The sequence below is a fragment of the Gossypium hirsutum genome, chromosome A01 (genome assembly GCF_007990345.1).
Source record: "Gossypium hirsutum isolate 1008001.06 chromosome A01, Gossypium_hirsutum_v2.1, whole genome shotgun sequence".
Taxonomy (NCBI): domain Eukaryota; kingdom Viridiplantae; phylum Streptophyta; class Magnoliopsida; order Malvales; family Malvaceae; genus Gossypium; species Gossypium hirsutum.
In genome coordinates, this window is record NC_053424.1 from 100,652,681 (window position 1) to 100,669,176 (window position 16,496).

The following is a 16,496-nucleotide window of genomic DNA, read 5'->3' on the forward strand; positions in this document are numbered from 1 at the left end:
ATGTTATGCTCAAGTTATTTTCTTATGCAATAAATATTATAGAATTTGCCCATATCATTACCACATACTAGACATAACTATCATTACATCACAAACCATTCATGAAGCATTATTAACTATTACCAATCACTTAATCTTGCATTAGTTACTAGCTCATCAATGAATCTCAATTCAATCTCTAGGCATACATGTTGTAAGCCACATCACAAGAGATAATAACATACATGCATAAGAATAATCATATGGGCCCATAACGTCATTAGCCGACATAGGCCAATTTACATGACTAATACTACCTTAATAACAAGCCAATGCCTTTGGCTAAATCATAATATTACATACTCACGTTAAAACCCTATACATGTCATAGACTCGAATCACTTGAGTTTACTTACTCCGATAACGTTAACTCGATAGGGTGATAATATCTCTGACGGCCTCCAACCCGAGCTAACCTGGAAACTCTAGAAAACATGGGAAAGAAGGGGGGTAAGCTTTCGCTTAGTAAGTTCATATGAAAACAATAAGCAACTCATTAACTTGTTTTATCAATGTTTACAACATATTCTCAAGTTCACTACAAGCTGTCTTCCTGAGCAACAGTCACTAAATTATTTATATCTGGAGCTACGAAACTCCAAATTAAGTTACGTTAATTTTACCTGAAACTAGACTCATTTATCTTTCTTTCATAAAATTTCCAGAATTTTTTACTTAGCCAATTAGTACAGTTTATTCCTCAAGTTTGCTCCTGATTCACTGTCTGACAGTTTCAACCCTTCTGCACTAAAGTTCAATTATCTCATATTACAGGATTCGAATAATATTCTCGTCTATTTCTCTTGAAACTAGACTCATATGTATACTAACTAATTTTTTTCTAGAATTTTTTCTCAAGCCATTTAGTACATTTTATTAGTTAAAGTTTCCCCTGTTTCAGGGTATGACTACTCTGACCCCTATGCACTACGAATCGAATTTCTCCATGTACAGAATTCCAATGACCATGCCATTTGTTTCCCTTAAAAATAGACTCAATAAGGAATCTATGCAGGTAAGGTATGACTCTTAATAATTTTTTTACAATTTACGGTGAATTTATAAATTCAAAATAGGGGATCTCAAATTCATTCAGACCCTGTTTCACAAGAATTTAAATATCACACAATATAGAATTCTTTTTCTTCCTCTATTTCTTTCATGTGAAAATAGACTCATTAAGCTTTAATCCCATATTTTATTCTGCCTCTAACTCATTTTTCACTATTTTTAGTGTATTTTCAAAGTTACACTAATGTAGTAACTCAAATCTGTCAAGGCTAAGTTACTCATTCATGGTCATTGTTCATAATATTAATACAACACCATTTTATCCATCATGGTAAGAACACATATAATGCATCATAGATCATCACATATCAAGGCATTCTCATAGGATTAGTATACATACTTGCACAACTCGTAACATAACTCGAGTGCATACTCACCAATGACTTACCTCATTGGGACCATCATCAACTCTTTCCTTGGATTGCCCGTTGAACACTTGGAATACTAATTAGATACTCGGAAAAGCCTTTGCACATAAGTACCTCAATTGTAGCTAAAGCTACCTCATATCTCATGACATGTCAATGCTCACTCTCGAGCTAGTCATCTAGACTCATAATTCCTAGTGACATGTCACTCGTATCCTATTCTATTCCTAAGGTTCAAACGGGATTTTTCCTCGTCTATTAAGGCTTTGTCTTATCATATTTCTATTAATCACATACACATTAATACCTGTACAATTCATGTAATGATAACATTTAAATACATGTATAGCATGGTATTGTTTACATACGAACTTACCTCGATACCACAAAGGTGAAAAGGACATACTCGTCCATAAATCTATTTCTTTCTGTTCTAGGTCCAAGTCTCAATTTTCATCATCTATAACATCACATTTAGCCTACCAATCAGTCACAATATTCATATGGGTCTAAAAATCATATTTTTACAAATTTTCATTTTGACCCCTAAACTTTTGCATATTTGCACTTTTGTCCCAATGCTCGTAAATTAATTTTTATCACATTTATTTACTCCTTGAGTCTAGATGAACCATTTTCATAACTATAGCAACTCATAGTTTCAACTATTTTACACATTTACAACTCATTTTACAACTTAGCAATTTATCCATTTTTAAGGTATTTTCATGCAATTTCTTTCACAAAAGTTGTTTATTAGACAACTAGGACTCATAATCTTCCATAAAAACACAGCAAACAACACATTTACTCTCATGGTAAAACCCTAGACTCTTCATCATTTTGCAAAATAATCCCCTTTTATGAAAGCTTATGCTTTAGGGGTTCCAAAAATACAAAATCATCAAGCAAAGACATTAAAAACACTTACAAGCAAGGGAAATATGTTGCTGAAATTTTCCAGCTTCAAAACCCTTTCTTTGCTGCATATTTCGGTGAAGGGGAAGAGAAAAATGATAGCTTTTTCTTCTTTTTTTTATTTGTTAATAATAAAACTATTTTTTCTAATTTTGACTTTTCAACTATTTTGTCTCCCATGGCCGGCCATCACACTTTCAATGGCCTAATTTCACTTTAAAGACCCCCAATTTAAGATACAAGGCAATTTAATACCTTTAGGTATTAAAACACAACTTTTACTTTTTATGCGATTTAGTCCTTTTTCGAAATTGGACTAGAAATCGCTAAAATTAATATACCAAAATTAACATGCAATTATAAAATCATATTATAACACATAAAATAATACTGAAATAATTTTCTCTGGCCTCGGAATAGTGGTCTCGAAACCACTGTTCCGACTAGGCCCAAAATCAGGCTATTACATTCGTTAATAGCAAATGGCCCTGATTGGGTGGTTAAAAATAGACGGTCACTTATGGAAAGTGATATGAGGCACGGGGGTAGTCAGTCATTGAGTGACCATCTAGGCGATGGGGGGACACTTACGGAAGGTAATGAAATGACCCTACTCCCAGACGCATAAAGGGAGACTTATGAAAGGTAATAAGGTAACCCTGCTTCCCAACACATAAGAGGAGGCAGACATATGGAAGGTAATAAAGGCCCTACTCCTAGACACATGGGGAGAGGTTTACGGAAGGTGGTACTGATGACCCTACTCCTAGACGCGTGGGGGAGGCTCACGGAATGTGGTAATTATGGTCTTACTCCCAAATGCATAAGGAGGGGCTTACAATAAAAAATCATTTGTAAACCACGCTACTATAGGCCTTCGCAACATGAAATTATATGAAGAATGAAGTCCTGGCGTGTTCAATTACAAATGTGATGAATACAGAATCATAAGTATAGAACGTAGAATTTATAGATATGATGTATTAATAAATAATGGATGTGACTAGAGATGTTCATGGGATGGGCTACCCGGCCCGGCCCAAAGGTTTGCCCGAAATGTGGGAGGGTTTGGGAAAAAATATAAGCCCGAAAATTGGGCTTGGGCAAAAAAAATGCCCGTCTAAAAAATGGGTCGGGCGTCGGGTAAGGTATTTTTAGCCTGGGCCGGCCCGAATTCACTAAAGGACAAAAAAATCTGCATTTTTATTTTATTTTTGAATGTTATTTTCTTGTTGTTTTCTCCCTATTTTGCTACCATTTTATTATTATGTTACTACTATTTTGTTGTTATTGTTTGGATATTGTATAAAACTTATTTTATTGTTAATTTTTTTATTATTTTAAAGGCATTTGTTAATTTTTTATTATTTTAGAGGCATTTACTTGTTAAGTTGCATCTATCTTAGTGTTATTTAAGTCTATATATTTTTTAAAATTTATTTTTAATTTGTTGGAAAATATTTATTTTGATGTTTTTAGTACTTTTAATGTATTATATATATTTAAAAATAATATAAAAAATTAATACAGGCGGGCCGAGCCGGGCCCGGGTTTTAGTATTTTTATCCGGATCGGGTTTGGGCAAAATTTTAGGCCTATTTTTTGGGCTCGAGCCAGAATGGGCATGACTTTTTTGTTGAGCCCGGCCCGAACCCGGCTTGGCCCGACCCATGAATACCTCTAGATGTGACTATCTGCAAGAGTTTTTCGTGAGTTCCCTTCCTAACAATATTCATTATATGAACATATATATATTATTGAAAAAATTCAATTTAGAAAAACGATTTTCAATCACAGTGAAAAATTAAAATTATAAAAATTGAGTCGATTTGTAATATTTATAATAATAAACTTTTTCCTAAAAATATTTATGCTTTAAGTGAGACGGATCCTAGATATTCTTGTATTTTGAGTGTAGACTCAAACAATCATGAACCAAATGTTAAAGTATGCCTAAAGAGAGATTATTATAATCTCTTCAGCACCATAAGAAAAGTAGCATGCCCGAATTGGTGCCTGTGACCACGTCTACTCTCAGTTTCTTTATGAGACATATATAAATCAATTGCTTTGTGAAATTGGAACTTGCTGGACAGATTTGTCAAGTGTTCTGTGCATAAAAAGTCCACGTGTTTAAGCTTTGCACAACATAGTTTCATGCAAGGTAGTTGATATTGTTAATGCAAGTGTTGATTTTTCAAAGTTTCAAACAAAACAAACTATAAAAAATTAAAAATTGGTTAATGCATCAGTCGGTGTCTCAAGTTCTATTCGATATGGTTAAAATTGGTCGAAACGGGTCATTGCGACTAATATAGATTAATATTTTTATTGATACAAAAAGAATCATTTAATATTTCATTTAGCACTAGAACAATGCATACCAATCAAAATGACTGAAATCGGTGTGGAATAAACCACCATAATTTCATGCCTTTTTAGAATCTATCAAATGAAAAGTACACTCCTCAACCAAGAAATTATACATAAAATTTTTATTTTAAATTCCAATCAAAGTAAAATATTCTTACATTCATGCCCCCAACATGAGTGAAGGTAGATTTTGATTGGTTTTTTCAGTTTTCAGTTTTTTTTATTTGCAGTGTATTGTATGATTTAATTCTACATTTTAATTGGTTCAACATATTTTATGCACAACAATTTTTAACATATATAACTAATTTACGGTGTCATAGTTTATAAAAATCAGAATAAAATATTGAACCGACCGGAGTAAAAGTTCACAAGCATCAATTTTGAATGTCCTAAAAGTAATTGGAATAAAAGAACAAATCAAATAAAATATTTATATTAGGAAGTCCTGAAGTGATTAATCAGTGTTAAGAGGGTGATTTCAATTGAAATATTTTTTTATCAAACTATTATCTAGTCAAAAAGAGTATGGAGTTCCATCATTTGACAAAGGGGGAAAAGGTGCTTGTAAATCACTACGGAACACATCGTTTCGCTTGGACTTGTTTATGGTTTCGTAGTAAGGAATTGTTTGTACAAAGAAATAACCATACCCAATTCGATATCCAGCCATAGATGACAGATCACAAGTGTGCTTGTAAATCATTAAGGAACACATCCTTTTGCTTTATACATACATCAAATTAACAAGGCACGATAAATAATTAAATGAACATATATCATAATCCAACAACAACAATAATTATGGAGTCCGTTCTGGATGATTCATCTTTGTAGTAAAACGGCAGCTCCCACCAAGCCAAACCATAAAGTCAAAGCAACCCAAAATGCTCTGTTCTTCTCCAGTCCAACAGGAGGTCGCCACACCAGAAAATCAGCCAGAAAGTCTCTGGAGGAGGGAAACTGATTGGTTGTTGATCCGCTTGTCTTCTGATCTTTGTCCTTGTACTTGTCAGTCCATGTCGCTGCATAGCTGAACGTTTTGAAATAATTCATATTTATATATAGTTAGTGGTAAAAAAAGATTGCCTACAAAAAGAACATTCTTGCTTCCATTTAATCGTTGTATGTTCATAAAGTATCAAGAATCTATGAAGTACGGACAGGGACTAGAACCCCTATAATATTCTCAGAACTCAATAGTATCAGACGCCATTGCCAGTTGAACAGATGAGACTGGCTGAGGAATAAAATATGTGCAGTACCTTAATCGCAAAACAACAGGGCAACAACTAAAATATCCCAGTTTAGATGCAAAAAGAGAACTGAAATGAACTGCTGGTAAACATCATAAAAGCAAGTGTTATTAAAGTCTATTGCACCATTATTTTATATATATCCAAAGGCCAAAAGCATATACCTGTCGTAACTAGAACCAATCAGCGGTATTGTAACCATCTCTTCCTGGGATATCTTGAGTTTGGGTGCTTGCAAAATGTAGCGGAGATCAGCAGCTTGCCGTCGAATGCTCACACTAGGGTGCTTCTTCTCTAATTGCTGGTACAGAGCAATGCAGTCCGCATGGCGGTTATTCGCCTCATAAGCCATAGCCAGCCATATTTGAATCTGATACCCGCAAATGGGCGAAAAAAAAAAGTCTATTAGTCTTTGGCAATTTTTATTTTTATTTTTTGTTTTTTTTGGGGGGGGGGGTTTGGTTCAAACATGGATTTCAATACAGGGCCATCGAAGTTCCTCAAATTTCCGCCTTATCTTATAGGGTAATATCAAGTATCAACCAACCTCACCGCCAAATAACGTTGGCCTGGGAATGATCGTGAGAGCACCTTCAAGAAATTCAATGGCACGTCCGTACATGCCTTTTCCGTAAGCCTTTTGGCCCAATTCGAACATCAATTGTGCCGTAGCTCTCCTCTCTGCCTGCTCCTTAGCCACCTGTTCTCACACAGGCATCCATAAACTTTGAATCTCTAATACAAAATTGGAAGGAAAACCGAAAAAAGAAGTAGAGGATTAGTTCTATTTATGTAGCAAGGGAAGAGAGACGAAGGCAAAACCTTTTCGAGCTCTTTTCTCACTCTCATCCTCTTTTCCTCCTCGGTTTCTTCTCTACCTGCACCTTCACCTTCACCTTCAGTTTCCTCTGCTTCCGCTTTACTCTGCAGCTCCTCTGCTTTCTTCTCCAATTCCCTCATCTCCTCAATTTCTTTAACTCTCTTCCTCATTTCGTTCTCCCAATCGTACTCCTCCTCTTCCTCCTCAAATCCGTTGCCGTTCTCATCGTCGTCACTGGACGCCGCGTCAAAATCCACCGCCTTTACTTTCGAATTCGCTTTGCCACGAGCCACGGCACGGGGTGCCCGATTCTCCCCGTCCCAGTAGTCGAGTTGGCTCTTGTTGGGAAGAGAAACGTGGGAGAAATGCGGATCCCTCTTCTGCAGATTCAAAACGACGTCGATCGCCAAGGGACGAGATTTTCGGTCCGTTGTAACGGTCCTCGCAGATGTCACGTCAAGTAACAAAGCCAAATTTCCAAGAACCACAGCCATGGCTGGAGTCCGATTCCGAGAGAGAGAAAAGAAGGGTAATAATATGTACCGGGTTCCAGTAAGCCGCCGTGAACGTGAAGATATTTTTAGAAGGTTGTTTCTTTCTATCTTAATGACTAGATTATCCTTCCATTCGCCTTAAATGTTTAGAATGTTTGAGGATAATATATGAGATCCGTGAGGGTGATACCGTCAAAAGAATGTTAACGTGGCGCTACGTTACTACGTAAGACGAGTGTCGTGTGTGGAGACCAAAAAGCTTAATCCGTTCAAACACGTCATCGGAAATAATTTCTCCCATGTCCTCCAGGCAACGCTGTCGTTTTATTGGGGCAGATCTAACGGTGTGGAATTCAACACGACGAGACCATCCACTTCACAGAAAACGTTCATAACGAAACAGGAAAAAAATCTTCCAACGCGCGCACTTCCAGAAATGTAAGCACGCGCGAGAATTTGTGTCAATTAAAACATCATCCCTGAATTATCATTTATTTCAATTGCCTTAAAATCGGAGGCGTTTCTTGGCAAGTGCACATGGGCCAGAAGCTAAAGATTTTAAAAACATTTAGCTTTATCCCCAAACAAACTCCCTCCATTATTACTCCGTCCAATGGCCCTTCCTCTTTGCTGCAACGCGAAGTTACATCCTGGCTATCGTTCTTCGGCTCATTACCAGCGACTGTTTCATTTCGTTAACCGCCGGACTCTCCGATTTTCCAGGAGTCCTGAGGTCTCGATTTGTTTTAAGAGGATTAGCCATCGCTTAGCTCCTTTAAAATCGTCTTCGATTAACGGATTCTCGCTAGAGACGAATCTAGATCATTTTGAGGAAGAGCATTCCGTAGAGAATGTCGAGTTGCGAGGCAGAATTCGGAAATGGATTGATTTTCTTCGATCGATGTTACCAGGAGGGAGCTGGTGGAGCTTCTCCGAAGATGTGGAGATTAAATTCATGGCCAAACCAGTGACGGTTTGGAGGGCGCTTAGTCGAATGTGGCAATTGATTGCTAAAGATCGTTTGGTCATTTTCGCTGCTTTTTCTACCCTTATTGTGGCTGCTGTAAGATCCATTGTGGTTAATGATTTCTGATAATTTATTAGTTATTATCTTGTTTGTTGAAATTATAACTTTAGCTGCCAGTGAGATTTTTTTTTCCTGATCAACTGTTTGGTGCATGTATTGGTTCAGCTTTCGGAAATATCTATCCCGCATTACTTGACCGCAACAATATTTTCGGCACAGAATCATGAAATAGCAGTGTTCCACAGGAATGTACGCAATCTGATTATGATATGTGTTACCGCAGGAATATGCAGGTCAAAATCTAGTATGGTCAAATCTCCCTTCTATATTAAGTTGCCATACTAAACATGGGATTGTCCTTTTCTTGTGGTCGCAACGAAGCTAATCTGAAGTCGCGCTTCTATTAGTCAATGATTTTTTCCCTTAATTGTTTGCCTGTATTGATGCTTAAAAGGATTCACCATTGCTTAGTTTCCAGTGATTGTAAAAGTTTTAAATATTTTTATTGGAATTTGAGCTTTTATGAAGGAAAAGGTAACAGCTGCTTAGGCTTTGCTGTGTTTGCTTGAATTTCAGTGGTCTGCGAGGATGCTGCTTTGGCATTGCAAATATGATCCTGGTGAGTTTCTTATCATGCTTTTACTATTTAATCTCCGATGCCTTGTCTGGTTTTCACATAGGGCCCTGTTTTTTGGGGTTGTTTCATGGGAACCATTATTCAATTTTTAATTTCCATTTTTGAGTGTGTATTTAGTGATGATCAACATTTCTTTCCTTGGAGTGACTTAAGCCTTACTTGTTCATGTGATATCAACAGGTTAAGCGAATGAGAGAAACACTGTATTCGTCTCTTCTTCTTCAGGTTCTGAATATATAAAAACTCTACTTGCTTCAAATGTTTGCTTGCTGTTAGGCATACAGGTATATACCTTTAGTTTTCGCATCATATTTTGTGCAGGAAATATCCTTTTTTGATGGTGAAACAGTTGGTGATTTAACAAGTAGGCTTGGTTCAGATTGTCAACAAGTGTCCCGTGTGATTGGGAATGATCTTAATCTTATTATGCGGAATGTTCTTCAGGTTTGTCATTGATCAAATAATTAATCGGTTCAACTTTGCTGGAATGGTGGGAATCTCATCAGCATTTCATTCTTCTTTTAGGGGACAGGTGCCTTGATCTACTTGCTGATTTTGTCATGGCCACTTGGTTTATGTACATTGGTGATATGCTCTAGTCTAGCAGCAATTATGACGGTCTATGGCATGTAAGATTTTAAGAGTATCCTCACTTTAAATTGAAGCTAGTTTACTTAAAATATATCATAAAAGGTAGTAATTATGATTAAATGGATGCATATGAAGGAAATTAAAGAAAAGTGCTGAGTAGAGGATATATCTGAATGCTATTAATGTTAATTAGATGTTGCAAAGTCACATGGTAGGTTTTAGAGGGTTCGAGGAAGAGACAGTTTAACTAAAAATGTGTCACAACCGTGAATTTGGGATTGATAGTTCATCCCATTAAAGGGAGACTGAAACCTTTAGGACTTGTTTGAGAGAAACCCAAATCTTATTTATTTGATAAAATTCAACGTACCTTTGTTTTGTTTATCATCCCTTTAAATAGAGATTACAATAATTAAAGAAAATAAATAAAGTCCTACTTCCACAACTTCTATTTTAAGATTCCTACCTAGCAGATTCTCTCAAGAGTCCTACCGAAAAACTACTAAGTGTCCACAACAATACTTATTGGAAAAGAGCCTAAGAGTGATTGGCAGTTATGCAATGCTCGCACATCCATCTATCATCTTTGTATTAGGATCAAAGGTCATTTCTTATTCTATAAAACAACCACTACAGCACCATTATTCCTTCTATTACTAACCCTTAAAATTGAATGGGTCATGGACCTTCACAAATTTATTCTCATTTATCAGCACCATTGAATCTAACTAATAACAGCCACTTAGTCCACAACAACAACAACTATAACAGTCATTGACTTATTCCGCAACAAAAACAACTATTCTGTTTTGATTTCTTGCTGTTATCTTTTTCTTTATCTCTTTATCTCTTTATCTCTGCTTTGTGGTTTAATGAGCATGGTAACCACTATAAATACTTACCAAGATATGAATAAGCGCATCATTCTTTCACTATTTCAATACCTTTTACAAGCTTCTTACCAGCATTTGCAATTTTCAAAAATACACTAGTAAGTTTAGATCCATTAACTTTTTCGACATAGAGTTGAAGGTTTCTTGGATTTAGAGAAAAGGATGGATTGCTGGATATGCGTTTAGTGGTGGTTAATGAATAAGACAAGGAACGAAGTTGGCTGTGACTGTGATGGTTTTTGTCGAGATGGGTTAAGGAGGGGTTGATGCATGGCATGAGAAATAGAGATTAGTAGAGGCTGCCATGGTTTGATTTTGTTCAGTTAGAGGGTTACTTTTGTATCTACCACAAAGTTACTTTTGATCTACCACAGATTTAGTCATACAGTGTGTTTTAGTTTCTGCAATATGTTGGTCACATGCTGCATTGTACAATCAATTATCTGTTCTGTCTTTGTTTGCATATTCTTGAGCTTCTTGCGTATGTCTGCTCCCCACTTTTCCAACTGTTATGGGACAAAATTAAGATTAGGAAAAAATAACATTTTTACTTATATTTTAGTGGGCCGGATTGAGTGGAAACGTGATGAAATGATGCGTTTCAATCCCTCCTGTTTACAGCTGTAGTAACGGCTGCTAACTGAATCTGGTGCAACTTCACCTCTTTTTCCCTTTTTTAACCGAGTCTATAACAGAGGGGAGGTTATGAAATGAATATGTTTTGTTTGCTTCTTTTCTCTCGATTTCTATCTTCTTCTTCATCTCTGTGATTTCTCTCCTCTCCTCTCTTTCCTTTCTATTCTTCTTCTTCCCTTTCTATTTCCTGTTTTCTATTTCGATTCATAACACCAACCATTGCTCTGCCATTTCCAAGAATTCTTGGCTTTAAACACCAAATTGTTACAACCACGAATTTGGGATTGATAGTTCAACTCATCAAAGCGAGACTGAAACCTTTAGCTCTCGTTAGAGAGAGAACCAAATCTCTTTGTAGAGTTATGATAGATTTTGACTTTTTTTCCCTTAATCGCCCCTTTTAAGTAGAGATTACAGTAATTAAAGCACTATCAAACACAACATCTATTTTAAGAGTCCTAAAACAGCTTTATTCTAAGGTTCCTACCTAACAAATTTCTCCTAAGAGTCTCACCTAGCAACTACTAAGCATCCACAACAAAATGTGTTTGGATTCTAAAAGAAAAGAAAAAAAAGACAGACAAACAACAAACCTTTGATTCAAACTGAGGATTTTGACTTACTAAAATATACAGTGACACAGTTTTCTTATTTCTTGATTTGCAGATATATGGTTGGTTTGACTATTGTCTGAGTGTAGTCATTTTCTGAGAAAAATATATTTTGTCCTTTTCTGTAGGTACCAGAAAAAGACAGCAAAATTGATCCAAGAATATGCTGCTTCTGCCAATGAGGTATTTAATAGAAACTTTCTTTTTAGTTTACATCCTGTATTTTTTTTCCCCAATTTTTCGCGTTAGGGTGAAAGATTCTTACTATTTATTTCATAGGTAGCTCAGGAGACATTTTCCTTAATGAGAACTGTTCGTGTTTATGGAACAGAGAAGCAAGAACTGAAAAGGTAAATTATTCTACCAGAGTTCTTGTCAATGTCATTGCTTTTGGTCTTTTCCTTTGATGGCATATGGAAAAAGGTTTGATCTGTTTATGATTAATAGGTACAACCATTGGCTGGATAAACTGGCTGAGGTAAGCTTGCGACAAAGTGCTGCTTATGGAGTTTGGAATTTGACCTTCAACACTCTTTACCATGCAACTCAGGTTTGCAACTCATGGCTCTGGCCTTTCTAAACAAGTATAATATTGTAAATGAAAGAAAATAGTAATTTACTCCTTTGGTTATTTAATTTTCCTCTTTTTTCTCTATAGATTATCGCTGTGCTTGTTGGAGGGATGTATATTCTTGCTGGTCATATAACAGCAGAGAAACTTACGAAGTTTATACTATACAGTGAATGGCTAATCTATTCAACATGGTGGGTTGGGGATAATGTATCATCACTGATGCAGTCTGTTGGAGCAAGTGAAAAGGTCTTCCAATTGATGGATCTTCTGCCCAGTGACCAATTCATATCAGAAGGCAAAAATTTTATTAACTTTGATAGACAATTCATAGCATATTTTTCTGAAATGTTTCTTCATTCACTTTCCTGTGATATATAGCACTCCATCATTGTGAAGATTGTAGACTTTTAACTGCAAACCTGTAATCGCTGGAACTTTAATGTTATGTTAACCTGTTATTTATATAAAGAGTAGGTAAATGCTTCTGCATGTAGTTACTTGGTTGAATATAGTACTTCTTTTGATGTACCTTGCGTGGCTCTGAGATTAAGGGATGTGTTGTTGTACACATTAAGATATGTTCTTTATATTGGCATATGGTACTTCAAATTTGATTTTAATTCACAAAGGTTTTAGATGAAAGGTGTGATATCATTCTTAAGCATGTTACTTATCAGTGGGTGACATATATGTCTGTAGAGAGAGCAGTTGTTAATGTTCTACATCATTCTTTCCCTTTATCAAAATTAAAGAGAACCTTAATCTTGTGAGGAACATTCTCTTTAATTATTAATTAAATACTCCTTTCAGAAGAAGTTTTCTTCAATGGCAGATATTTCTTTCATTTAACTTGTATCACATTGAATTTTGCTCTGTTATAGGAATGGCACTGCAAAAGCTGCAAGGGCATATAGAATTTGTAAATGTATCTTTTCAATATCTTTCAAGAGAAATGGTATGTTGTCCTTAGTATCACAAGTACTCCAAGTAACACCTTCCTTTTGATAGTGTTGATATTATCTATTATTTTAGTGGATTACATGGTCCTGGAACCAGATATGCCACTTGCAAGTGGTGGATGCAACTTTCTTCTTGTAGTTTTTATTTTCAAGAGAAAAACTGTCCTCCCTCAAATGCTCCCTTTTGCCCCTTTCACTCCAAGAAATATACATATAGAGAGAGGACTTAATTTATATTATATGTTTATTTTCTCTTACATAAGTGCATACCACTTCCATGCCATAGAATCCTCTCAAACTGAAAACCAAAAATATAACTGCCACCACTATGGTCATTGTCTTGTCTAAGAACAATTCAAAGGAGATGATGTACTGTTTCAGGCTTTCAGCTGCATTTTTTCATAGAAAGCATCATTCCAGAAGAGTGTTTCCTACATCCTTAGGAGATTACTATGATTGAAGCTCTTTCCTAATATGCTTCTCAAGCAAAGAATGCTATTTTTCTTTGGCTTTTGTCTCCCATGCTATTTACATGGAAGGTTTAGACAACCTTATCTCCATTTTTCTTGAGAATCCAGATAAAAGTGGAAAAATGTGAAAATAGTAAAGCACACCTTTTCCTATTAAAGCATTTACAGCTCTGTGGCACTCTCCCTCTCCCTCCTCCTCCCCCCCCCCTTATGTGGTAAATTTCATTGTGGTATACCTTGGATTGCCTGATTCAAAATAATTGAGAACTTTAAACCCTTTTATTTGGACTCCTTTAACCCCAAGGCCATGTACCTAAATTTTTGGTGTATGAATGTCTATATCTTTGTAAATGTGTTACTACAGCTATGTGGAAAAAATTAATAGTATAGATAATTTTAACAGGTACCAGTCCTGCAGCATATAAATTTATCGATTCATCCTGGTGAAGTTGTTGCAATAGTAAGTGTTGCTCTTACAAATTTTCATCACTTCCTCACCGATTATGAGGAATAATTTTCTATGTACTTGATCTTGATTAGGTTGGTCTCAGTGGTAGCGGGAAAAGTACGATGGTGAATCTTTTGCTCCGTCTCTATGAGCCAACAAATGGTCAGGTAGAAGTGTTTTGATCTTCATCCTATTCAATTTACCTCTGAGCAGTCAGTGTTGGACATATGCTGCTTGGAACTTTCATCTTTTGGGGAGTCTAACAGCATAGTGTTTTGTAGCCATCAATTTTGTATTTTCTGCTTACATCTCAGCAATTTTGTTTCCAGTATCTGTAATTGAATCTTATGCTATATTTACACCTCTTTTTGCAGATTTTAATTGATGGTGTCCCTCTTAACGAACTGGACATCAAGTGGTTGAGGGGAAAAATAGGATATGTGGGACAGGTCCTCCATTAGTTCCAGGATTGAATTTCAGTAAATTTTGGTGGATCTTACCTCATTAATATGTTCTTTCGTTACAGGAGCCAAAACTTTTCCGCATGGACATTAGTTCCAACATTAAATATGGATGTACCAGAAACATAAAGCAAGAGGATGTTGAATGGGCTGCCAAGCTGGCATATGCCCATGACTTCATCACATTACTGCCCAATGGGTATAACACACTTGTTGATGATGATCTGCTCAGTGGGGGACAAAAGCAGAGAATTGCCATTGCTCGAGCCATTCTTAGAGACCCTACAATTCTCATTCTTGATGAAGCAACCAGTGCATTGGATGCAGAGAGTGAACACAATGTTAAGGTAACCATTGTTATAAATACCAATATCCGATTCCATTCTTTATATTCTTTTTTCCAATTAGGAGGTTGAGGATGGAACTTGTGGAGCCACTTGTTTCTTACCCTTAATGTTTCACATGTCACCTTATCCAGGGTGTGCTTCGTTCTGTCAGAAGTGATTTGTCATCCAGAAGAACCGTCATAGTAATTGCTCACCGGTAAGCTTTCAGGTATCATCTTTTTCCAAGACTCAACAGTGAGTATAAAAGTCTTATCATGCTTTATCTACAGACTTTCTACAATTCAAGCTGCTGACAGAATTGTGGTGATGGATGGTGGTCAAATTGCTGAGGTTGGTTTTTTTCTTGAAGACAACATAATTTTCGTGGTTCTTTAATTTCTGAACTTTAGTATATATGTAGGTGTGTTAAGTAAAGCATCTGCTTGCATTGAGAATTGCTGTTCTTAAACAATTGTCTTCCAAACTTGCAGATGGGCAGTCATAATGAACTTCTCCACAAAAATGGTCTATATGCACGATTGACAAGAAGACAGACCGATGCTGTAGTTTGATTGTCATGTAAATTGGCATATTGTAATTAATATCAATTCAAGTATCCTTCGAATTTTATCTCGACAGATAAAGCGTAGGATATCAAAGCAACTTTTTACAGCTGACCGATGAGTGTATAATCACACAACAAGAATTCAGTGCCTATTGATATGAGAAGGAGGTTGCCGGAAAAAAGAGAAGCGTCAGGAGTCAGCACCTGCCAGCGCTTTGAAGGTATGAGTTTTTAATTTTCAGTAGGCAGAACTGTACAATGCAGGCATGATAGCATTACAGCAGTAAAGATTGAAGAATGGAAGGGAAAGGGAAGGGTGATTAGATGTAGAATGTAGTGATAAACTTACGGACCATAGTCAATCCATCAACGCTATGCTTATACAATTATAATGTTATAAGCCATGTAATTTTGATGATAAACACTGATCACGATTCAGAATTTATGAAGATTCTTTAGACGTAGTTTCAAGCACTTTTGTCTTTTAGGTTACATACTCCTCCCATTTTAATTTTTAATGAAATACAACCATGAGTTTGATCTTACAAAATTTTGAAAATTGGAAAGGGATGAGGGTTGAAGGGAGATTAACAGGAAGGAAAATCCATTTAATAGGCACCGGGATCAATGTGTTTAATTAATTTTACGTTTGAGATGAGTAAATCATTCATTATCATGAGAAATTCATTAACTCAGTGGTCCAATTAGTGATGTTGAACTGTTTTTGGATTAAACAGGAAACCAAAACTATTTAAACCCAGTTTTATAGTTTTTTGGAATTTTGTTTTATTTTTCATATATTTGACCTAATAATTTATTCATTTTGTGCCCAGCTTTATCGAACCCAATGACCCAACAACAAAAAAATTAAAAGAAAAGAAAATCAGAACCATAGAAAGAATATAATAAGTAAAGAGTGAAATTGTGAAAGATTTTGAAAAAAAAAAAAACTATTGTGA

At 35.9% G+C, this 16,496-nt stretch overlaps 2 protein-coding genes and 1 long non-coding RNA gene across 5 annotated transcripts; 1 reads left to right on the plus strand and 2 right to left on the minus strand.

Annotated features, from left to right (window-relative positions):
* Positions 1–114: 114 nt before the first annotated feature.
* LOC107917592 (uncharacterized) lies at positions 115–2,526 on the minus strand. The gene is made up of 3 exons (XR_001689761.2): positions 2,410–2,526; positions 1,855–1,938; positions 115–464 (listed from the first exon to the last, which is right to left on the minus strand). It is a non-coding gene; the product is annotated as an uncharacterized lncRNA (long non-coding RNA).
* Positions 2,527–5,445: 2,919 nt separating this feature from the next.
* LOC107916589 (uncharacterized) lies at positions 5,446–7,379 on the minus strand. Its single transcript, XM_016845871.2, has 4 exons — positions 6,848–7,379; positions 6,573–6,725; positions 6,190–6,395; positions 5,446–5,802 (listed from the first exon to the last, which is right to left on the minus strand). The coding sequence occupies exons 1-4, from the start codon at positions 7,337–7,339 to the stop codon at positions 5,595–5,597; spliced, it is 1,059 nt and encodes a 352-aa protein (XP_016701360.1). The 5' UTR covers positions 7,340–7,379; the 3' UTR covers positions 5,446–5,594.
* Positions 7,380–7,699: 320 nt separating this feature from the next.
* On the plus strand, positions 7,700–16,011 carry LOC107916588 (ABC transporter B family member 26, chloroplastic). Of its 3 annotated transcripts, none has more exons than XM_016845870.2 (18): positions 7,700–8,402; positions 8,532–8,659; positions 8,943–8,985; positions 9,184–9,228; positions 9,325–9,447; positions 9,529–9,632; positions 11,863–11,917; positions 12,023–12,084; positions 12,182–12,284; positions 12,393–12,603; positions 13,190–13,263; positions 14,141–14,197; positions 14,278–14,352; positions 14,560–14,634; positions 14,712–14,993; positions 15,125–15,189; positions 15,263–15,323; positions 15,464–16,011. In XM_016845870.2, the coding sequence occupies exons 1-18, from the start codon at positions 7,953–7,955 to the stop codon at positions 15,542–15,544; spliced, it is 2,094 nt and encodes a 697-aa protein (XP_016701359.1). In that variant the 5' UTR covers positions 7,700–7,952; the 3' UTR covers positions 15,545–16,011. The 3 variants fall into 3 exon arrangements, with proteins under 3 accessions (XP_016701359.1, XP_016701358.1, XP_040963242.1); XM_016845869.2 differs by having other exon boundaries at positions 7,796–8,402; positions 12,014–12,084; XM_041107308.1 differs by lacking the exon at positions 7,700–8,402 and having other exon boundaries at positions 8,532–8,670; positions 12,014–12,084.
* Positions 16,012–16,496: the final 485 nt, after the last annotated feature.